The 24,989-nt window shown below is 38.6% G+C and overlaps 1 protein-coding gene across 1 annotated transcript; it reads left to right on the plus strand.

The window, feature by feature from the left end:
* On the plus strand, positions 15,080-15,934 carry LOC109839099. Its single transcript, XM_020407534.1, has one exon. It carries the CDS (start codon positions 15,080-15,082, stop codon positions 15,932-15,934), a length of 855 nt encoding a protein of 284 aa, XP_020263123.1.

A 24,989-nucleotide genomic window follows, 5' to 3' on the forward strand; every position in this document is an offset into this window, starting at 1 on the left:
TTTTCCCCACGATTTGGGGAGCTGTTTAAGGGAGCGGTTACACCACATTCAGCCCCACTTAGGAGCGAATTAAGAAGACGGTTATACCCCTTAATCCCCTATAAATAGCAGGAAACACAATTGAGTTTGAGTTTCTTAAGAATCTGAAGGAATAAATTTACCTTCCACTGTAAGTATTCAATGGTTGGAGACTGCCCAAGAGTAGTCATAGGGTCACTGCGAATATAGGAAAAAACAAAGTGTGATCACTAGCTTGAATAGCAAAAGTATAGTGTTGTGCAGTTGATTTATACCAAATGGTAGATAAATGAGAGTGAGTAGACAGAAACTACTTTTCGATATTTATTGAGAATTAATGGTATAAGCATGGAGACCAAAACATCTAACCTAAAACGTTATCTATAATTCGCGTTGACTGGTGAGACCATCTTCAAGGATATATAAGAAGAATTATCATGAAATGACACAAGATGGAGATTCAGACAAATAGTACAATAACAAAAATCAATGTAGCATAAATTAAATGAATAGTAGATTCATACACCAGGAACCTCAAAATAGATGTCTGTAGGTTGTCTAAAAATCACTGTAGATAGCTGATCCCCCATCAAACACCGATAGTGAAAGTTATAATCTGACGACTTCCAGAATGCTATAATTTGAAGACTTTCACATAGATCGATGAAGGTTACAATCTGACGACCTTTACAACAACTAATGAAAGCTCTAGTTTAGCAGCCTTCACAATCAACATCGGGAGTTACAATCTGACGACTCTCATATTTTCAAGGAGCCAAGATGAAGATTACAAGATGACAGTCTTTGCAACACTCCAACAAAAGAGACCACAAATTGATGGTCTCTTCACATCAAAACACAAAGGTCATCCATGCGTTTCACATCAAAACAAAGAGGTCATCCCTGTGTTACACCATCAAAACGCAGAGGTCATGCCCGCGTTCCAGAGTCAAAACACAGAGGCCATCCCCAGCATTCAAGTCCAGACACAGAGTTCGTGAGGTCCAAAACGCAGAGTTCGTGCAGAGCCCAACTATGCGTCTCAGACGCGGAATTCATCTATGCGTCCTAACTCTGCGTTTCAGATTTACAACGCAGCGCGACCTACACGTTCAGCCACCAAAATAGACCGAACTATGCGTTTTAAATCTAAAACGAAGAGTTCGGGTCTTGAAAGCTATTTTTCAGCGTTTGACTCGTTCAAAGCACGAACTGAACGGTTTCAAAACTGTTTTCCCCACGATTTGGGGAGCTGTTTAAGGGAGCGGTTACACCACATTCAGCCCCACTTAGGAGCGAATTAAGAAGACGGTTATACCCCTTAATCCCCTATAAATAGCAGGAAACACAATTGAGTTTGAGTTGGGTGATTGATCCTTCGGTCCTTCGACTTGGCAGCAAAGAGGATCTTTGGATCTTGGAGTATCTTGGAAATCTAGAGATCGGCTTCTTCGGATCATCTTCTCGGCAGCAGATCATTTTCGAGCTTCCTACAGCAACAAAGTTCTTGGAGCGTTCCCTTGGCTTATTCACCGATTTTTCGGTTCAAATTAACTCTTTTCCAATAGTTTAAACTCGCTCTGAGTTATCAACTCGTTCAGAGTTTCAAACTTACTTTGCAAGTTCTCCGCAGCGTCAAATCGTGAGGAGAAGATATCGTTCCAATGAATCAAGACGTTCGGATCGTCAACGGAGAGCAAACTCGACGTGAGCATTCGAGAGAGACACTTCATCGCCATCGTGAAGAACCCAGAATTAAACAAAGGGGAGAATTCAGATCAATTTTCTTCTCTTTTGTAATCAGGAAATCCAAATTGTAATCGAGATTGAGAGAGTTGTAAACATTCTTTTTCTAAGCAATTAGAGAGAATAAAATCAAATATGATTCTTTCATTGTCTTTTTTACTACAAATTTTCCACCAAACAATGTCTACAAATATGAAAGCACCAAGAGAGGGTTACGTAATACAGTGCAATCACAGATTACAGCATCAAGTGAGACTTTAGCATGTGAAACCAAAGTATGCAACCTAACCCAACAGGACTCAGGAAATAGGACAAAGCTCTCTTGCTGTTGATTCTTTCTGTTTAATAATTTTCCCGCAACCCTACTGTTCTAAGTGAATTGCAAGTTCACACAAAACTTCATTCTTAGACGGTAAAAGAATATTATGGGGAAAGGAGAAAAGATGAAGAGAGTAGGAGTGTCCTCTATTGCCAGGTTACAACATAGCATAATGCATGACCCATAACTGGATTCAGACATTATAAGTGGAAAAGGTAACTAAATGTCGGTGTTGCAAAAGTAGTAACACTAAAAGGTAACAAGAGCAAGCAGAGCTGCGGAGATAGACCTTAAACTTAAAAAATAACGTAGTCTGATGAAACAGATGGGCTGCAGCACCTTATCTCTGATCCAAGAACATCATATATGCAGGACAACTAGAGTAGAACATCGCTGTTGATCCTTCGAAATAACCATAGAAAAAAAAACAGTCCGGAAAAAGCCTGAGCGGTAAGCAAAAACAATTTTGAGTCAAATAATCATGCTGGATGGAAGGTCAAGCGGATGCAAAAATTACATAAGCCATGAATAAAACGCATAATGAAGTTTCAACTTGAGCAATTTAAAAAACACACCAAGTTTCAATTCTTTTTTTTTTCGGACAGTCTCAAGCACATGCTTCTTAAGATGCAAACAACGTATTTAATCAATAGGAAAAGTTAAAAACTTTGAAGAATTTAGATGCACTAAACTGAAATTAAAAAAATTATTGTCACACTTCGACTATAGCAGAAGAGACATTTAGTGACAGATTTGAAGCCATTTAAAAACTAATAACGCACCAAGTAAAAAGGGAATAAACTTTAGGAGAATCTCAGAGAGCTATAATTTAAGAATAACCTAAAAAGATAATCCATAATCAACCAAACCAAATAGTGAAATAGAGAAGACATACTTCAACCAAACCAAAAAAATCAACCAACAAATATGTTTCTTGTCAACAGAGTTTCGCCAGAGATTTCTACAGAAAAGTGGAGTTAAAAAAAAGAGTAAAGATCGAAACTTTTCAGAGAAATCGAACCTTCGAATCGATCAGAAATCCAACTGGGGGGCTGATGATTCTTGAAGAATAGGAGGGTTGAGGACTGAGGAGAGTAAGGGCTTGTTTGATTGTGATTATATGTAAAAATCTAGATTTTAGAATTTAATTGTGAATTGTTTACGAATTTTGTGAAGAAATGTGAAAATTAGAGAAATCTAGATTTTAGAATTTAATTGTGAATTGTTTACGAATTTTGTGAAGAAATGTGAAAATTAGAGGGGAAATTATCAATAAATGTGAAAATTAGAGGAAAAATTATCAAAAAATGTGAAAATTAGAGGGAAAATTATCAATGGGAAAATTATCAATAATTTTGTGAAATTTGTGAAGAATTAGTGTGTAAATTATCAATAATTTTGTGAAATTAGAGGGGAAATTATCAATAACTTCGAAAATTATTGTATTTAGAGTTTAGAATTTAATTGTGAATTATTTAGATTTTGTGAAGAAAAATTAGATTTTACATATGTATGATATAAATTAGATTTTAGAATTTAATTGTGAATTATTTATGAATTTTGTGAAGATGTATTAAATAATTTTGCGTATTTAGAGGTGAAATTATCAATTAATGTGGAAATTAGAGTTACTACCTAAATGTAAAAATTAGTAACAATCAATATTTATTTGGCTTTTCGTGTAATATTGATATTGAATTTTTCACTCTTCAGAGGTAACGATGAACGATCGAATTGTAATTCTCTGTTCTTATGATGGGAAGATTAATTACCTCGAAAAAATATGCCCGTTTATGAAGGAGGCACAACGAGACCGTTGTTCATAATAAAATCGTGTACTTTCGATGAGTTGGTTAATGAATTACACAAACTTACATTAACTAACTCACGTGAGTATCACCTCAGTGTGGTTTGCAATTATCCTGTTGTGGGGAACAGAACAAGTGGCATAAATATCAAGTGACTACGATATGGGTCTCATTCATGTCTTACACGACGAGAAGCGTTCGGTCGAGTTGTTCATTGAAAAACATCAGAGAGATTTGGGCAAAGCATTCGGTCAGATTCGGGGATTGGGATAATTCGTATGAGATCTTGCCTCATTATCTTGAAGCACTCAAAAGAGAAAATCCGGGAACTGTCTACGAAGTATCTTCGGACCCCGTTGATGGCGGAGAACGGCGGTTCACCGATGTATATTGGGCATTTGGGCCCTGTATTGAGGGGTTTCGATATTGTCGTCCTCTTCTTAGCATTGATGGAACTCACTTATATGGTAAATACAAAGGCATTTTGCTTGTTGCAACCGGAGTTGACGCGGATGGCGGGTTGTTTCCTTTAGCATTCGCAGTGGTTGATGTTGAAAATACAGAGAATTGGGCTTGGTTTTTTGCATGCATTAGATATCATATCCCTAGTGTGGGGACGCGGCCGATTACATTCATATCTGATAGGATGAAAGGAATTCCAAGGGCACTCCAACAACATTTCCCGCCACCACATGCACATCGCTATTGCTTGCGACATATTAGAGACAACTTCAAGAAGAAGTATGGAAACGCTCAGGTTCAAGACTTACTTTGGCAAGCCGGTTGTGCAACAGAAAAATATGTTTATGAACAAATACGAGAGAGGATCAAGTTCACTTCACGAGCTGCACATGATTGGATCGAAACTAGTTTGGGTCCAAACAATGTTGATAAGTGGGCTTTATGTGAGGATGGCGGTCGACGATTCTGTATGATGACTACGAACGCGTCTGAGAGCTTCAATGGCGTGCTCAGGGGAGCATGCGGCATGCCAATACAGGCACTAGTTGCTAAAACTTTTTACAGGCTTAATAAATTCTTTGTTCGACGTCGAGAACTTGGTGAAAATATGCGCTCAGAGCTAACACCGAAGGTTGATGAAATGCTAGCGGCTCGGATTGTACAAGCTCGGTCTTTTCAGGTTGTACGATACAGTTTTAATGAATGGGAGGTGCTCGAGGGAATAACCCATAGAGAAAATCGCTCTTACAAAGTCAATATGTTGGTGGATCACACTTGTACGTGCACTTGCAATGTACCGCAACTACAATTGATTCCTTGTTCACATGTTGTAGCAGCTTGCTCCGACCTACAGGGTGGTGCTCGCATTTCACATTATGAATTTGTCGATGCTTGGTATTCTGCATACAACTATCAACAAACGTACAAAGAGTGTTTTCGTCCACCATACGATAGTCGACATTGGACACAAGATGGGCCACGGATATTACCTCAATTGTATAAAAGATCGGTGGGGCGCCCTCATTCCGTGCGTATTAGAAATAGTATGGATGACGAACGTGAAGGAGCTAGGAGGAGAAATAAGTGCAGTAGATGTGATCAACCGGGTCACAACAAAAATAGGTGTCCAGTTAGTATTAGGCGTTGATTTGTATTATGTAGCGTTTTGCACTATGTCATTCGTAGTTGTTATCTTTGAAGCGTATGATACTCGTTATTTGTAATATGTTCTGTATGCAACTCCGTTCATTTCACCCATGCATTTGTATTATGTAGCGTTTTATACTATGTCATTCGTGTATGTCATTCGTAGTTGTTATCTTTGAAGCAGTTTATTGCACTCTGTATATATGCTCATATTTTAATCACAGGTCTATTCATTATGGATCCGGGACCGGAGAATCCCGACGTTTTGTACCTTCAGGCGAGTCATTGTTCAGACCATATTGGTTCGGGAGAGGTAATACGAATAAATTAGATATATATTTCTTCGATTAATGTAATTTTTTAATGAATATACTTAAAACTGATTCTCGTTTTATGTGCAGCCCGTACCAGAGTTCACGATGATCGAGCATTCCCATAGTCATTCGGCTTGGGTCATTGAGGATGAGAGGGTACTAGCTTTGATCGCTCAGGCCGATTTTCGACCGTGTTCGGCGATTCGTTATATCAGGCTTGATTGGCCGCTTATCACTGCTTTGATTGAGAGGTGGAGGCCAGAGACCAACACCTTTCACATGCATATAGGGGAGTGCACGATCACTTTACAGGACGTGACCGTCATACTTGGGCTCCGGATCGATGGACCGGTAGTTACGGGCACCGATGATCATAGTTGGCCGGAGGTATGTGCCTAGCTTCTTGGACAGGTTCCCGACTTGAGGAGTGGTGCGATGAAGCTATCGTGGCTTCGTCAGACATTTCAGAGCGATATACCAGAGGATGCCTCTGATGAGACGCTCCAGTTTCATGCTCGTGCATACATATTGCACATGATAGGGTGCGTACTATTTCCTGATGTGAGCAAGACTCTCGTACATGCACGATGGCTGCCACTGCTGGAGGATTTTGATGTATGCGGCGCACTATCGTGGGGCAGTGCGGTGTTGGCATATTTGTATCGAGAATTGAGTAGAGTATCTCTGATGCAGAATAAAGAATTCAAGGGATGTTGTACGTTGATACAGATTTGGTCATGGGAGCGCATTCATATTGGACGACCCACTTTACTTATGCACCGTGACTTAGAGGGGCAGTATCCGTTGGCATACAGGTATAATTGTACACACACATATTTCATTCGTAACCTGAATATTTGTACTTATATATTCGCTATTCTGCATATAGGTATAACGTGCGATACGCTCAGTACAAATCAGCGACGCGTCACCGTAAGTTTTACCGAAATGAGCTTGATGGCCTCCAGCACGAACAGGTAAATATAAAACTCAAGAAGTATGAATATTATAGTTTTTCTATATGATATTGATAAATGTTTTATTTTATTTCAGTTCAAGTGGAGACCCTATACATCGCCGGAGCTCGATATACATTCTCTTGCACCTATCTACCGAGATAGTCTCGGCTTGTGAAGAGCCAGAGTTCCATTGATCTGTTGGGAGATCATAGAGATGCATGTACCGGACCGTGTGCTACGGCAGTTTACACTCTCTCAGCATATTCCAGATCCTGTCGAGCAGATCAATCGTCGGCGGCGCCCTACATCGCACCGGACTGACTGGGCCGTAGTCCGTGCGGCCTACATAGACAGGTGGGTTCACAGGTGGGATTGCATACAGGATACGAGGCCCACAGCTGTTGACTATACCATGTATATGCGTTGGTATTGGGGTATCACATGTAGATGGATCACGCGTGACCCACAGCCCTTAGCTGGACACATGCCACGCCCACCGACAGATAGTTACATCCCTAGTGGGATGAACGAGAGAGATTACGTAAGTTTCTAAGCTAAATTATAACATTTTTTATTGAGTTAATACTTAATAAATTGTTTACCACGCAGGTCCGTGTTTTAGATAGCATTGATGCTGATATTAATGCGCACGTGACTGAGATTCAGGATCAGGTGGCGTTAGGTCTCCTCAGCAGGATCAAGAAGAGCATAGCGCAGGTGTTCCATAAGACTCACGTCGACGAGTTCGCAGGCCGTGAGGACAGGTCTCGCTCATTTGGACGGGCGTACGCTCGACGTCGACGGCCGCGTGATGATGACGCCGGCACTTCGCATGCCGATGGAGCCGGCACTTCACAGCTTCATACACAGCCGGATACTCAGATAGTTGAGGCTCATCAGTAGGAACCCAGGGGGCGGGGAAGAGCGAGGGGGAGGGGGGAGAGAGGGAGAGGAAGGAGGGGAGCTATATTGGGTTGTATATGAACTTATTTTGATAAATTTTGTAACTTTCCTGAATTTTTAAATACTAAACTTTTGAAGGTAAATTATTGTTCATATACATAATCGTGTGTGTTTAATTCATTGTTGAATCATGTATATATTGTTGTTTGCAAATAAATTGGCATATATATGAGTTATAATTCATTGTTGAATCATGTATATATTGTTGTTTGCAAATAAATTGGCATATATATAAGTTAACAGGTACATATGTTTTAACATGCACAGCAGGCTATTCTGGATGACCTGCAACTTCACGGGAGTTCAACTCCCGTGAAGTTGCAGTCCCAATTTCCCAGAGAACCGAGATCGGTTCTCTGGATTTGTTGGACTGTAACTCCACGGGAGTTGAACTCACGTGGAGTTTTAAGCACAAATTAAGCTTCACGGGAGTTCAACTCCCGTGAAGTTTAATTTCTCCATAAACTTCACGGGAGTTGAACTCCCGTGATGTTTCGGAGAATTTTTTACAAAAACCGACCTGTTTTCAGCGTTGGGCTGAAAACAGGTCGGTTTTTGTAATTATTTTCAAAAGGAGTCGTTTTTTACAAATAAAATCCAAAAATGGGTGGTTTTGAAAATTTATCCGTTGGAAGAACTCTGGGGTATTTAGGGTTTTAGTTTAAAAAGGTAAAGTAAGGGTTTGCTTGGATTTCAATGGGGTTAACCGAAGTTAAGGGAAGCAAAGTGAGAGAAGGGAAGGGAAGGGAGTTCCCTTCTGTTTGGTTACATTCTAATTTGAGGGTAACAAATTTTATACTATTAAGGGGTGAATTAAGAGGAACTTGGGTGAATAACTTCATCTTCTAAGTGTTCCCAAATAAGATGAATGGTTTCTCTAATTTTCCTTCTTCCTTATTCACCTCAATCCAAACAAGTCATAAGAGTATAAGGTGCTCCCGCTCATGTTGCTTTCCCGTTCAGGGAGATTAGACACAGAGTTCCCCCGACTCCGAGTTCCCCGCGATTCCCCTCTGCCTCCAGATGCGTTGCCGCGGCCCTCTGCGGTTCGGAGCATAAATGGGTCGGGTTTCGACCTTATTATACATTTCAACCCGAATCCAAATCCGGATAAAAAAAAGGGTAATCTGATTATGTTGTGTTCTCCTATTTTTGTTATTTGACTAGTGCTTCGGCCCACCCATCATGGGGGCCAAAAATCTGTCTGTCCATATACGCTCGGATACGAATCTCGACACTAAATATTCATGCCATTATCGATGCCTAGTTAAATATCTGCATTCGTAAAAATATCTGATTATGTGTTATGATGATACATTTGCTTTTTTTCCCACCAATATGCAAAACGCGCATTGCACGTGATGCATGTTAGGAATACTATGAGGGGAAACCTCTGTAGGTCAACTAATGTTGCGTACATTAATATTAATATTTTTATAAAGCACACACTTAAGTTATACTTCACATAGAGTAGAGATTAACTCCACAACAGTAGTACAAGCATCCTGCTTATAAAAGAGTCTATTATCAACATCACATTCACCACAATCTTCATAGAAAACAAACGTAAATGGGCAAATTCACCGAAAATGCAACAACTTTGACAAAAAGAAACAAATCAAACAACAAAATCTCACAATGAACCATCATTTACATAAAAAAATTATGCAACTACACACAAATTAAGCAACTACACACAAATATGGTTTAGATTTATTCAATGTTAGCTACATTCATAATGAACTAACATTACATCCCTAAGCTGAGAGTGGGCTTCTCATTCAAGCTACACAACCTATACAAAGAAAGAAAAAACAAAAACATGGTGATTCAAAGATCAACCTTGAAAACAATATTGTTAGATGATACATTTGCAGAGAGGAAAAATTGCTTGTTAAATACCGAATTATCCTTAAACTTGCATTATTATTAGAGTATGAGTTATAACGAATGATAATTTTCACTTTTGTATCCTAAAGTTTACATCTTTCAACTTTAATAGGCTGAAGTAATTCTTAACACTTTGATACCCAAACTTTGAATCCAATTTTACTTCGATACCCAAAGTATTCATGTAACATTTTAATATCCAAAGTTCCAATCATATTTCTTTGTGATACCTTATCCAAGTTGTGTTACATCTTTTGTTTAATTTGTATAGTGCCTTTAGCATTTGATACATTTAGATCCAGTTTTCCCAATTGCTAAAACAACAGTAGAAAATTAACAAAAAAAAAGCAACAACAGTAGAAAATTAACAAAAAAAATTTAACAGAATTTAGATGTGGGTATCAAAGTTAAATGAGATTAAAACCTTGGGATATCGTACTGTTAAAAAGTACTTTCGGGGTATGAAACTAAAATACGATTGAAACAGTGGGATATCAAAATATTAAAAAAAAAATACTTTGCAGGTGTAAAACTTAAAAATTGGTAAATTTTGAGTTGTCTAAGTGAAATAGTAGGTACTCACTTATTGCTACCAAAATATTTTTCTTAGAGATGAACAACCATTTTAATCAACATGTGGGTGTGTTAATTAAACAACACACCCACATAACCATATCAACAAATTGTAGTCAATCAACTACATATTATTCTCTTAACTTAATAATTAATACGTAAAAAATAAAAATAAAAAATCTTTAAAACAATTCACCACTGCAACTAAGCTCATACCAAAACCTATTTGCAAGATGTAAGAATTAATATTTCTCCAAACATTCAAATATCGATGATATCGCCTATAATAGGTGATTAAGTGACCAAATATAGTTCCATGTACTACTACTGATGATTGATCATGCTGCTTTTGAAGATGATACTGTGAACACGAGGCCGTTATCCATGCACTTCTAGCAATAATTCAGTATGTAATATATATTTGATGATAGACATACCTCGTGCTGTTGTGACATATGTCATTATATCTGATGCAAACTCCAAATGGAGCCAGCAAGACTGTCATCACCTTCAAAACCACCTCAAATTTCTTAGCAAGAAGGAAGTATCAAGACACATCAATATGCTACGAAGTTGGTGTTGGAGTTATAACTTAAAACTTGATTTTGGAGTGGGGAAGTTTAGTCCGACATTGGATAAGAGATGGGAATGAGGGTTGTTTATAAGCCTTCCCTTTCTCTCTTATGCCTAGAAGAAAACATGGGTTATGCTCCATATCACACACACGCGCGCCAAACCGAACCGGGCCGGGCCGGGTTCGGGTTCGAGTCGGGAGGCGAGCGCCCACGATCTACGGACACGAATGCAGCTTCGGATTGAGGGGCCCTTAACCTGCTACATTTTAGATTTTTATTTTTTATAAACTAGAAAAAATTAAAACATGTTTAATATGATGTAAATTAAAAAACATGATTAACGTTTAAATTTTTATAACAATTAATAAACGGCTAGCTAAATTATTACGTAACGTTTATAACAATTAAAACGTAATTAGAATTTAAAGCGTATTAAACGGTAATGTTTATTAGCATTTAAAACGTGTTAAACGGCTAGCTAAACTATTGCGTGAGATTTGTGGATCTAATTGTGAAGCTAAACAGTTGTTTTTTCCTCTATATAAACCAAAAGCTGTGAGCGCCAAAGACAAGGCAAAAATACAACTGCTCTTCTTCTTCTCTTCTTCACTAGTCTTTTAATATTTATTATTGCTATTACATTTTTTATGATTCCCTGAAAGTTTACGAATAATTCACAAAGCTTTCTTGAAGCTCGTGCCGACGAGAAGGAGGTCACCTGACCGAGGGTTGTCGTATCTCCAAGATCCATTGCCACGAAGCCATGTATGAGAGGGGGCGATTAGATTCTTGGGACAGTGCTTAGTGCACACTTCGATCATCAAGCCATATTTCTAAACTTTATTTATTTTCATTTGAATTAATTTTATTTTCGTGTTATAATTTTATTCGGCTAATATCTTATTTTTATTAATTGTTAAAAACTTAAATTCGTGTTAATTATTGTCTAAACAGCTAATATTTCCTCAATCCAAGAATCTAATTGAGCTGTTTAGAATAATATCATGTTTAGTATGTTTAGTATTATGTTTCGTATTATGTTTCTTATATTAATGTAGTCTACATCTTATAAAACCGACATGCTACACTTAATTCTGTTGTTTGAATCTTTAAATTATATTTATTGCATTATAATAGCAAAATTATTCATTCATCGTCAGATTATGGCTACAAGTGAAATTATGTCAGCTAAACCAGAGAAGTTTGATGGGAACAATTTCCATCGTTGGCAAAACCAAATGAGATTTTGGTTAACAACTCTAAATCTAATAACCGCCATAGAACCTGACAACCCATCTGATAAACACGTAAAATATGCATTATCTCAGTGTGTTTCAAGCATGATTTACGGATGTTTAATGCATATTTTGTGTTTAGATCAAGGATACTGCTGTTGTTTGTGTTCTTATGTGTAGGTATTGACTCAAGATTGAAACATTCGATGGTCGTTGGAAGATGAACAAGAGTTTGAAGCAACAACAAGATTTCAAATGCATGGTTCGTGAAGAAAATGGATGCACGAGTATGAAGAACTGGAATTTCGACCATTATTCAATTTGAATCCAGAAAAGCTCAAAAGATAAAAGTTGTAAATCTCTTCAACATCTTTCTAATGCAACTTGAATCACCTCATTCCGAGGTCGGACGCAAAGTTATAGCTAAAATACCAAAAACTAGACAAACAAGCACAAAATCAGCAAAACAGATTCCACCACACCCTGGTGTGGTGCGCACCACACCCATAGCACGGGCCTTATCTTTTTCTAGATTTTTTGGGGACATATAAATAGATATTTTGGTTTGGGGTTTAGATATCTTTTGTTATGTTCTCTTAGCAGTCAATTAGCAACTATTTTAGAGTTCAAGTATTAAAGGAAGACAATAATTTCTTGTACAAGATTGGATTGTAAGTTTTTATTTTGAAGATTTCAATTGAAAGATAGGTTAATTCTTTCCTCTCTTTAATGTATTTCTTCTTATGATTGATTTGCATAATTATTTGATGTATTCTCTTATCTCAATCATGTGTGAGTAGATTTCTTATCTAGGATTGGGAAAGAACCTAACTTTTTGGTGATTGATGATGAATTAATATATGTTCTTGGTGAAAGTTTACATCTTTAAACTTGATTTTTAGTGTTTCAATTTTGTTGATTCGTTTGATCACCGTATTAGCAATCATAGGTAATTAATTAAAGAACTAAAAGGTGAAGATTAATACCGGACCTCTAGAAATTAAGTAGGGCTTTCGAACCACGAAAGTAGGCTAGATTCCTTGGGGATTTGATTTGGATTAGCATAAAGCTTAATGTGTTTAATTTAATCTTGATTCCATGAAAGTATGTTAATTAAGATTAACTAGGCACGATCTTTAGATCTTGAAAGAGGCTTTAGATTAATGTAGGCTAATTCACCCTTTCTAGTTTAAACCAACACTGAGAACTAAAATAATTCATCATTGAACATCGAAGTTGTGATGAAAACCCAATCTTGGCCCTTCATTATATTGAATTACACCTGATTAGCTATTTATTTTATTTCTTTTAATTTTCATCTCTTCTAATTTACTCATTATTTTAGCTAGCCAAATAACATGAAATTTGATAATTAACCCCTAGTCCCTGTGGGATCGACCTTGATAGCTACAACGAGTTTGTGCGCTTGCAGATTTTGCCTATCAACTTTTTGGCATCATTGCCGGAGACTACGGTGTTAATATTAAGTGCTTACATTATTAAGCTAGACTAGATTTTTTTTATATTCTCTTCGCTACTCACTTTCTTTTATGCAAGGGCATCAAACAAAAGTACACAACGAAAATAATCCTGAACTATCGGTGACTCTTGTAAAGATAAGAAGGTATATAAGGGAGCAAAGGAACACAGAACAAGCTACAATGGGTGATCAGAATCAGCTTCTTAAGGATTTCGCTGCCCCAAATGCTCAAGGCACGCATTCAAGTATTACAATGCCCACTGTTGAAGCTAATAATTTTGAGCTTAAATCATCATTGCTCTCAATGGTTCAACAAAATCAGTTTGGAGGAGGTGCTACTGAAGACCCGAATCTCCACTTGTCGATTTTCTTAGAGTACTGCGACACTTTGAAGCTTAATGGAGTGACTAATGATGCTATTTGACTCATACTTTTTCCGTTCTCTTTAAAGGACAAGGCTAGGACTTGGTTGCACTCATTGCCCGCTGGGTCCATCACCACTTGGGATCAGTTGTCTAGGATATTTCTTGCAAAGTATTTTCCCCCAAGTAAAACATCACAGATAAGGAACCAGATCACAAGCTTTGTACAAAAGGAAGGAGAGTCACTCTATGAAGCTTGGGAACGCTACAAGGAATTATTAAGAATGTTCCCTCACCATGGACTGGAGAAATGGTTAATTGTTCACACCTCCTACAACGGGCTCACTTACAACACTCGGATGACTGTTGATGCTGCTATAGGAGGAGCTTTGATGAACAAAACAATAGATGAGGCATACACTCTCATTGAAGACATGGCTCAGAATCACTATCAATGGGCGAACGAGTGTGCTTAGACATTGAAAGGTGGCAAGTATGAAATAGATGCTTTAGATCATATACCCTCTAAAGTTGATGCTTTGTTTAAAAAAGTTGAAAGCTTGAGTATTAATTCTGTGGCGTCTACTTCAATTTCATGTGAGATATGTGGTTATGTGGGTCATTCTACACTTGGATGTCAATTAGGAAACCCCCCACCCATTAATACTTCTAGTAATGAACATGTTAACTATGTTAATAACTTTAATCAGAAGGGAGACCTATTATCCAACACTTATAATTTGGGGTGGAGGAATCATCCTAATTTATCTTATAGAAACCCACCTGGAAATTCCATGCCTGCATCTAATTTTGGTCCACCTGGTTTTCGTGCTCCTCAATCAAATCTCCCTCCCCAAAGGTCTAATTTGGAAAATATGATGGAAAAGTTTGTGACGACTCAGTCAAAACTGAATGAAGAGTTTAAGCAACAACAACAAACCACGAATGAGGTAGTAGAACCATTGGATTCTAAGATGGATTCCCTAGCTACACATAACAAGATGCTAGAGACACAAATCACCTAATTGGCGCAAAATGCTAGCTCTTCTTCTAGGCCTTCAGGCATGCTACCTGGACAACCCGGGACAAATCCCAGGGGTCATGTGAATGTCATAACCCTTAGGAGTGAAAAACAACATGAGGGACCTAATATGAAGGAAAATGATGGGGTAGATAGTCATCATGAAGAGAAAAGTGAAAATGTAATAGATGTGGAGAATGAGACCTAGATGCAGGAAGAAGAAAAAGTTGAGAAATATGTGTCCCCCGCTCCTTACAAGCCTCCTCTACCCTTTCCCCAAAGGTTAGCTAAGGCTAAATTAGAAAAGCAGTTCGGAAATTTTTTAGAGATTTTGAAAAAGTTGCACATCAATATCCCGTTCACTGAAGCTATTTCTCAAATGCCTTCCTATGCTAAGTTCTTGAAAGAGATCCTATCTAATAAAAGGAAGTTGAAAGAATACGAGACTATGGTCCTTATTGAGGAGTGTAGTGCTATCATCCAAAACAAGTTGCCTCCTAAACTTAAAGATCCATGTTCATTTTATATTCCTTGTGTTATTGTTAATATCTCTATTAACCGTGCTTTGTGTGATTTAGGTGCAAGCGTAAGTTTGATGCCGATGTCTATTTGTAAGAAGCTTGGTATAGGTGATTTGAAGCCAACCACGATATCACTCCAATTGGCGGATCGATCGGTAAAATATCCGGTAGGTATACTTGAAGATGTACCTATCCAGGTCGGTAAGTTCTTTATCCCGGTTGATTTTGTTATTTTAGAAATAGAAGAAGATTCTAACATTCCAATTATATTAGGAAGACCCTTACTTGCTACTGCAGGTGCTATAATCGATGTTAAAAGTGGAATGATCTCCCTAAATATTAGAGAGAAAACGATAGAATTTGATTTAAGTAATGCTATGAAATTCCCTCTAACTGATAAAGTTTGTTACATGGTCGATGTGATTGACAAGTGTACACATGAGCAACTTGCAAACCATTACTCAGCTGATCCACTTGAGAAGTGTTTGGTAAGTGAAGGTTTAATAAATGATAAAGACCCCGAGGTAGCCGCGTATGCTTAATCTTTAGAATCAACATCAGCTGCTCCATTTCGGAATGCAAAGTCTGAAAGTCTGAAGTTAGAGACAAAAGTTTCTAGTTATGAAGAGGATAAAGCTGTTGACCCTATAGTTTTGATGATGATTTGACAAACAATTTATTACTAAAAAGTTTTCTAGTGTTTTGTGTTTATGTTCTTTTTTTCAGGTATTTCAACACCCGTTAATCAAGCGTTAAAGATTCAAGTTCATTTGCGTGGATTTACCTAGGTATATGTTTAGTTTACTTACATATATAGTATGATTATATCTAAGCTCAATATATATACACTTAACACAATTTTTGACGTTTTCTATCATATAGATGATCTTTCATTAAACGTTGTTAAAATACTTTATCTCATGTTTACAGCTCCTTCATACTTCACTATATACATATATTATATGCACAATATATATATGAATATTTACAAGTCCTATATCAAACTTTCACTTTCATAAAAATACAGGTTTTCTAAGCATTTTTCAAAAACAGGTAGTTTTCACAAACGAAATTTGTTTTTCTAAAAATTCCTTTTCAAACATGTTCATTTCATCATTTATAAACTTTCCCCAAAGTTTCACTATTTTTGGTTTTTAACGAATTTTCAAAACTGCCCAAAACCTGTCATTTTGTGTATATCAGATTTCGGTCGACCGGGGTCCGGTCGCGACAGTTGTTCTTTTTCATAGCATAGTTCCAGAGAGCTTTCCGGTCGACCGCACCGGTCGACCGAGAGAATTTTCGGTCGACCGAAATTTACGTCGGTCGACCGCCAGCTTTAAAACTTCGATTCTCTGGGTTTTTGAACTAATCGGTCGACCGGACCGGTCGACCGACGAATTGTCAGAATGAGCCTAACGGTTAGTTTTTCAAATGGACTTTTTGGTCTTTTACTTATTTCTAGCTGTTGTATTGGGGTGCTATATATACTCCATTGCTGCTCTTCTTCTAAAATTGAGTTTCATTCACTATTATCACACACATGTATTAAGCTTGATATTCTCATATTATATATTGTGGGTTGTAGTGTGGGATTTAGTGAGTGTGAGCTTTATTGTGTTCTCACTTGTTAATTGAGAACAAATCATTGTATTGAACCTTTATTTCTGAGATTCACTTGTAACACACTTGTACACCGAGAGGAGTGTGAGGAGAGAGAGACGAGGTCAAATCCAATAGGAGTGGCGTCGATTGACGAACCTAGGGAGAGGTTATAATCGAGCACTTGAGGAGGAGGACACGGGCTAGGTTCCTACACTTAGTGTGTAAAGTGTGATTGTTGAGTGATTGTGTAGTGTGAGAGTTTTCGGTGAACTTGTAAACCGAGTGTGTAGAAGTTCCGGCTTCCAAACCGGATTGTGATAGTGGATATCTCCTCGAGGTGAGGAGCGGGGACGTAGGTCGTGGGGACCGAACCTCGTGAACATATCGTGTGTCTGTGCTTTGATTGTATCACATTTTATTTGTGCATTTCCTTATTGTTCTTATTGTTCATATCCATCGCCTGCAAGAACATATTGATCTATATAATTTTAATTAGCATTGAATTGGGTTTAGATTAGCATAAGACCCTAATCACCCCCCCCTCTAGGGTCTAACAATTGGTATCAGAACCTCTCCCTTCCTCTTTAAGGTATGAATTTCTTGGCCCTAACTCCACTTATCCTGTGATTGTGAATGCATGTCTGAATAAAAAATAAAACTGATAAGTTGCTTAGAACACTTAGGGTGCATCCCAAGGTCATAGGATACACCATGAACGACATTAAAGGAATCAACCCATCGATTTGCATGCATAGAATTCTCTTGGAAGATGATCATAAACCCTCTATAGAGTACCAACGTAGATTAAATCCTAACATGAAAGAAGTGGTTAAAAAAGAGGTGCTTAAGCTACTAGGTGCTGGGGTAATCTATCCTATTTCAGATAGTGAATAGGTTAGTCCGGTCCATATGGTTCCTAAAAAGGTGGTGTGACCGTAGTCAAGAATGCAAACAATGAACTTATTCCTACTAGGACGATTACGGGTTGGAGAATGTGTATAGATTATAGAAAGTTGAACAAGGCAACCCGAAAAGATCATTTTCCACTTCCTTTTATAGACCAGATGTTGGAAAGGTTAGAAAGGCAATCCTATTTTTGTTATTTAGATGGCTATTCGGGATTTTTCCAAATCCCTATTCATCCTAGTGACCAGGAAAAGACCACTTTTACCTGTCCCTATGGGACCTTTGGTTATAGGCGCATGCCTTTCGGTCTTTGTAATGCCCCCACCACTTTTCAACGATGTATGATGGCTGTTTTCTTTGATTTTATAGAAAACATTATGGACGTGTTTATGGATGACTTCTCCGTGTATGAGACTACTTTTGATGGTTGTTTAGCTAACTTGTCTCGAGTTTTGCAGCGTTGCAAAGAAGTTAATTTAGTCCTAAATTAGGAGAAATACCATTTTATGGTATGTCACATCTCGAACTACCCTCGGGTAGTTGACGTAATCATAAGGAAATATCATCCAACTCAAAACCACCATAGGCCATATCATGTATGCCACGTATCAAAGGTATACCCTACTCTTGGGTAATCTATCATGGGTGTAAACTACAACTGTATATATGTCTTTATCACATAACGATACTCTTGTAATATTCTCACATTAACATGTGGATTAACATCCTTACTTAATCGTTTTGCAGTAATAGGTTTTATCTCTCCTATTTCGATTATGCGTCCAGATGATCGTACTACGGAGTGCAGACATATCAGCCCAACCCGGAAACCACCGATCATCTTCGAGTATTGGTACTGCCGAGGTCTCATTACGGGAAAAACAACCAAATACTCGTAGTGTGGTACAACCGAGGTCTCATTATGGGATAAACAACCGCACTGTGCACCCATAACTGATGAACTATATGCTATCATTTGTTATCTCAACATTTATCAACTCATCGTGTGTCACGTATATTGACTATGCATTTCACATCAACATAAACTAAGTATCCATGCACATATCTCAGTGTGATTATCAATATCTGGTATTCACAAACACCACCGATGTTAAACAGCTCATAAGTATCATAGTATAACTTGAAAGGTCGAGAAAATCACTCGAAAAAGAAAACATGAGTGAAAAACATGCGCATGCCTTTGCCTGTCTGGCAGTCGATCGCGACTTAAGTGGCGGTTGACCGGACCGCGCTTATCAAACGACAGGCTTCTGCCTATCTAGCGGTCAACCGCGCCTTAAGCGGCAGTCGACCGGACCGCAAATTTCCAGCCTGCCCTGCAGGTTTTGTGATTTTGTGCTCGTGCATGTTTTTCGTGATTCTAACTTGTTTAATTCATCATAAAACTTGTGTAGAATATTTTAAACACTAGATTAACATCTCTGAATATCATTAAACACATGAAATATGAATAATTGCATGATAAATCACATTTAAACCCTTAAACATGCACGAAATATCGATACAAAGAATAAATCATCAAAACTCAGTTAAACAACGTTGTTAAATACTTTTAGATCTTAAAACATCTCTGAAAATTCATTCTTAATCTTTTAAACACAAAAAGATCTGGTCTTTATTCATATAATATAAAAGATTTTCTTTTATACTCAAACTAGTCGATTAGGCTCAATGAAATCATATTAAAACTCATTAAAAACGTTTAAAAAACTTGGGAGTAGGGTTAGCAGAGATGAAATTTGCCTGAGTATTGTTGAAAAGCACGAAATTTGCAAATCCAAGTCAGATCTAAAAGCCACAAACCAAACGATTCTCCTTCACGATGAAATTCGCTTCACAAGCACTTGAAAACTCAAAAATAGAACTAAGGTTTTAAGGAAGTGTTTGGTGGCTGCTAGGGTATCAAAACTCTAAAAAATTCGAGAATATATGATATATATAGCAGAGAAACGAACTTGGACCCGAAAATGCCCGAAACTAACTCAAATCAGGAAAACCTGATTTCTGATCGGCGGTCAACCGCTCATATGCGGCGGTCGATCGGACCACAAACTATCAGATACTTAGATCCTTAGCCATTGTGCATGTTTCGACTCATTTTTTGCTCACGTATGAACTTGTTTACACTCAAAACACTTGGTATCATACTCATATACCATTCAATGATATTTATCACGATAAATATTCACTTATCATAATTAATCACATATTAATTATATTATTTCAAATTTTAAGGTTTAATCACCCCCCCCCAACCCCCCTCGGCCCGCTTAAAAGAATTTCATTCCTCGAATTTGATCGCCGCACAATAGATTAATAATACGAGAAAAACACTAAGAGGGGATAATCAAGACAAGGAAACCCTCCCGTACACATCTTGTACCATTAATCCCCAGATTTGAAACATAAGCAATCATTTATACTTAACGATCTAAAATGCGTGTACTCTCACTTAACCCTTAACTAAACGAAACTAGTACGTCGGGCGAAAAATTCAAACAAGGAACCCCCATATATATACCATATGTTCCGAATGGTTAGAAGCTATGTGTTAAGTGACCCATTCTAGCGTTAAATATAAATGTGGCTGAACATCATATATAAACATAAATGCATAGAAGCATACTTAAACATCAACATCTTATGTGCTCAAATAGGTGTGGGTAGTCATGACGTACATCCTCCTCATGCTCCCAAGAAGCTTCTTCGGCTCCTTGCCAGTTCCACTGAACTTTCACTAATGAAATAATTTTATTTCTAAGCTTTTTATTCTCTCTAGCAAGAATGCATACCAGAATCTTTACGGTAGTCAAATCATCCTGGATCTCAATCTCTGGTGCATCAATCACCCACTGCTGCTCCTCGTCACGCAAATGCTTCTTGAGCATCAAAACATGAAAGATATCGTGTACACTCGATATCGATGCTGGAAGATCTAATCTATAAGAAACAACTCCAACACGCTCAATAATTCTAAATGGACCAATATATCTCGGGGTAAGCTTTCCCCGTCTACCGAATCGCTGAACGCCCTTCATTAGCGATACTTTCAACATGATAAGGTCTCCAACCTGAAACTCTAGAGGTCGTTGCCTCTAATCCGCATAGCTCTTTTGCCGACTCTGAGTGGTAAGAATACACTCTCTAATCAATGCCACATTCACTGTGGTTTGTCTCACAAACTCCGGCCCGAGCAATAGGCTATCCTCTGGTTCTGCCTAATAAATAGGCAATCTGCAAGGCCTCCCGTACAATGCTTCATACGGCGTCATCCCGATAGTAGCTTGATAACTATTATTACAAGCAAATTCAATCAATGGGATGTGATCCTCCTGTAGGCGTCAAAAAATGCTGAGAGATATCCAAACACAGCTCATAAGGAAGTCATCCAAAATGTCAAAAAGAACACAAGTATAGACTGTCTCGCACGCGAGACAGTCTTTACTGTCTCGCACGCGAGACAGACTTAACTGTCTCGCCGTGCGAGACAGTCGCCCTTTCCTGTCGTCGCGGCGGAGACAGGACTTGTGTACGTGTCGTCGCCACCGAGGACATTCTCAGCTGTCGTCGCCGTTGCGAGGTACAGGTCTTTATTGGTGCTGCTCCCGGTGCGGAGACAGATAGTTTGACGAGCCGCAGCTGTGAGACAGCTCTCAGAGGGTCAGAAAACTAGCTTGCATACCGCAACACTGGCCACTTGAGACGCCGTCGAAGTGGAAACGCGGCTGGGCCGAGGAATGCACTGGGTTGTAAGAGCTGGCCAAGACATATACTGAGTTGGAAATGTGGGAGAGGCAGTTATAGTAAAACTGGCAGGAATATTCTTTCGCGAGACAGTGTTTACCTGCTCTGCGGGCCGAGACAGTCAAACACTGTCTCGCCCGCCGAGACAGCAAACACTGTCTCGGCAGCCGAGACAGGCACATGCTGTCTCGCGAGTTTGTTTTCCGCTAACTGTTCATAGGGGTTATAAATACCCCCCGAAGGCCATTTTTGAGGGGGGCTGATCATTTTGAGCACTTTGGAGCAGAGAGAGCAGAGAGTTCCTGAGCTTCCGGCAATTCCTTGAGATTCGAGCTTTGACTTGATCTTAAGAAGAACGACTATCTTACTTTGATAAGATATCGTTTCAAATTCTCACTTCGATAAACGAAGAAAGAATCATTAAGCCCCTCACGATTCAATCAGAATCTGTGATTTGGTGGTCCACGAGTCAAAGCGCTCCCGGCACAGGCAAAGATCCCATGCAAGAAGCGATCCAAACAACGATCCTGCGTTTGTTTCTAAAAAGTTATAATTTTCTTTTTGTTGTGTAAAAGGAGTCTTATAAAAAGACTATCTCTTTTGAATTTGTTGTAATCGACCGAAGATATAATGAATTCCACAGCAAAACCAACTTTTGACGCAAACACCTCCCAGCTACCCTAAAAATCTATAATGTATGCTCGCAGCATATCCTCTAACACATAATTCACTCTCTCCGTCTAACCATCCGTCTAAGGGTGAAAAACGCTACTGAATGATAACTGACTACCGAATGCATTCTGGAATCTCCTCTAGAAATAGGATGTGAAGACTGAGCCTTGATCTGATACAATCGTCTCTGGGACTCCATGCAATCGAAGTATCTTTCGAATAAAAATCCTTGCATATGCCTCTACTGTATAAGTCATCTTCACAAGTAAGAAGTGTGTCGACTTCGTCAATCAGTCTACTATCACCCAAATAAAATCATTTTCTTTCTTTGATCTAGGTAACCCAACAATGAAATCCATGGAAATATCTGCCCACTTCCACTTGGGAATGGGTAAAGGTTATATGGTTCTTACAGGTCTCTGATGTTCTGGCTTAACTTGTTAGCAGGTAAAACACTTGGTCATATACTCTGCAATCTCTCTATGCATGCCATTCCATCAGAAATGTTTCTTTAAGTCCTTGTACATTTTCTTCGTGCCTGGATGCACTATATACCTGGTACGATGTGCCTCATCAAAAAGTTCCCTCTTTAGCTATAGATTATTTAGCATGACTAATCGGCCCTTCATCAGAAGACCTCCATCTATTCCAATAGTCCAATCAGCCTTGGGTTCTTTGGAGATCTTTCCCTTTCGGGTTTGAATCCAAGAATCCTCTAGCTGAGCTATGCCACTCTGTCGCTCCAAGATGGATGCACCGATAAGGCTCCTAAGAATGCGCGGCTCCTACCAATCTCCTACCTGAAATCATAGTGGCTGAGGGTATAAAGGTTTTGATACAATGAACATCTCAAAGCCGTAAGTCCACGACGATGCTTCCTACTCAACGCGTCTGCTACAACATTTGCTTTTACTAGATGATATTGAAGTACAAACTCATAATCTTTTATAAACTCGACCCATCGTCGCTGCCTCTGGTTGATTTCTTTCTTTGAAAAGATATATTTTAAGCTCTAGTGATCTGTGAATAATTCAAAGTGTACTCCATACAAATAATACCTTCACCCCTTTAATGCAAAGTCCACTGCTACTAGCTCTAAGTCATGCGTGAGATAGTTCTGCTCATGTGTCCTTAACTACCTCAAAATATAAGCCATAACTCTCTGGGTCTTTATCAGAACACCTCCAAGACCCGATAATGACGTATCCGTGTAGATGATAAAAGTCTTATCATTGCTGGGAATAATCAATACTGGCATTGTGGTCAATTTAGCCTTTAAAGTCTCAAAGGCTTTCTATCACTCCGTGCCCCAAACAAATGGTATGCCCTTCTTAGTAAGCATGTAAGCGGCATCATGATCTTCGAAAAATCCTAAATAAATTTTCTATAATAGCCCGCCAGACCTAAGAAGCTACAAATCTCTGCAATGGTCTTTGGCGGCTCCCAATCAAGAATGACCTCTACTTTAGCGTAATCCACTACAATGCTCTCCCGGCTGATAACATGGCCCAAAAATATAACCTCTGACAAGCAGAATTCATACTTGCTAAATTTAGCTTATAACTGGTGCTCCAGCAAAGTCAGTAGTGCTAACCGCAAATGTTGCTCATGCTCGACCTCCGACCTCGAATAAATAAGGATATCGTCAATAAACATTATCACGAATTGGTCTAAATATGGATGGAAAACCTGATTTATTAAATCCACGAATACAACGGGTGCATTGGTTAGCTCAAATAGCATGACAAGAAACTCGAAAGACTCATATCGAGTTAGAAAGGTGGTCTTGGGAATATCCATCTCACAGACCCGCAACTGATGATAACCGAAACGAAGATCCATCTTAGAGAAACACTATACTCCCTACAACTGGTCGAACAAGACATCAATCCTCGGTAGTGGATATCTATTCTGAATAGTGACCTTGTTCAACTTGTGATAATCGATGCACAATCGCATACTGCCGTCTTCTTTTTCACAAAAAGGACTGGTGCACCCTACAGAGAATGACTGTGGCGAATGAATCCCTAAGAAAACAACTCATCTAACTAGATCTGGAGCCCCCTCATCTTAGCAGACGCCATACGGTAAGAAGCTCGATAAATCGGTGCGGTGACTGGCTGCAACTCTATGCAAAACTTGACCTCTCTCACTGGAGGTAAACCTTGTATGTCATGAAAGACATCCTGATACTCTGAGACCACTCACGTCTCGTTCAAATCTGTGCCCTGATCTCACAACATCATCTCCTCAACGTATGCCAGAAATGACTCTGCAATCAGGTTGCCTTGTGAGGTCGCTACCACTAACTCAGATCCATCAAAAGCTCGCAAACTGACTGTCTTCATAAAACAGACGATACTCACATGGTAGGAAGATAACCAATCCATACCAAGGATAACATCAAACTCAGACATACGCAACACAATTAAATCACTCATGAACTTGGAATTATCTAAACTGACACCACATCTCCTACAAACACTTTCTAAGAGAGACACCTCTCCTAAAGGAGTAGATATAGATAACGGGATATCTAAAGGCTGTGCTACCAGCTAAAGTCTAATCATAAAATCATAGAAGATGAACGAATGTGAAGCGCCAGAATAAAAAAGAATACGGGCTGGAAAGAAGTTCACAAGGAACGTA

The sequence above is a fragment of the Asparagus officinalis genome, chromosome 4 (assembly GCF_001876935.1).
Source record: "Asparagus officinalis chromosome 4, Aspof.V1, whole genome shotgun sequence".
Lineage (NCBI taxonomy): Eukaryota > Viridiplantae > Streptophyta > Magnoliopsida > Asparagales > Asparagaceae > Asparagus > Asparagus officinalis.

Bases quoted from the DNA above. Each gene is read 5' to 3' on its own strand.
- LOC109839099 (XM_020407534.1), top strand. From the start codon at position 15,080: ATGCAGGAAGAAGAAAAAGTTGAGAAATATGTGTCCCCCGCTCCTTAC.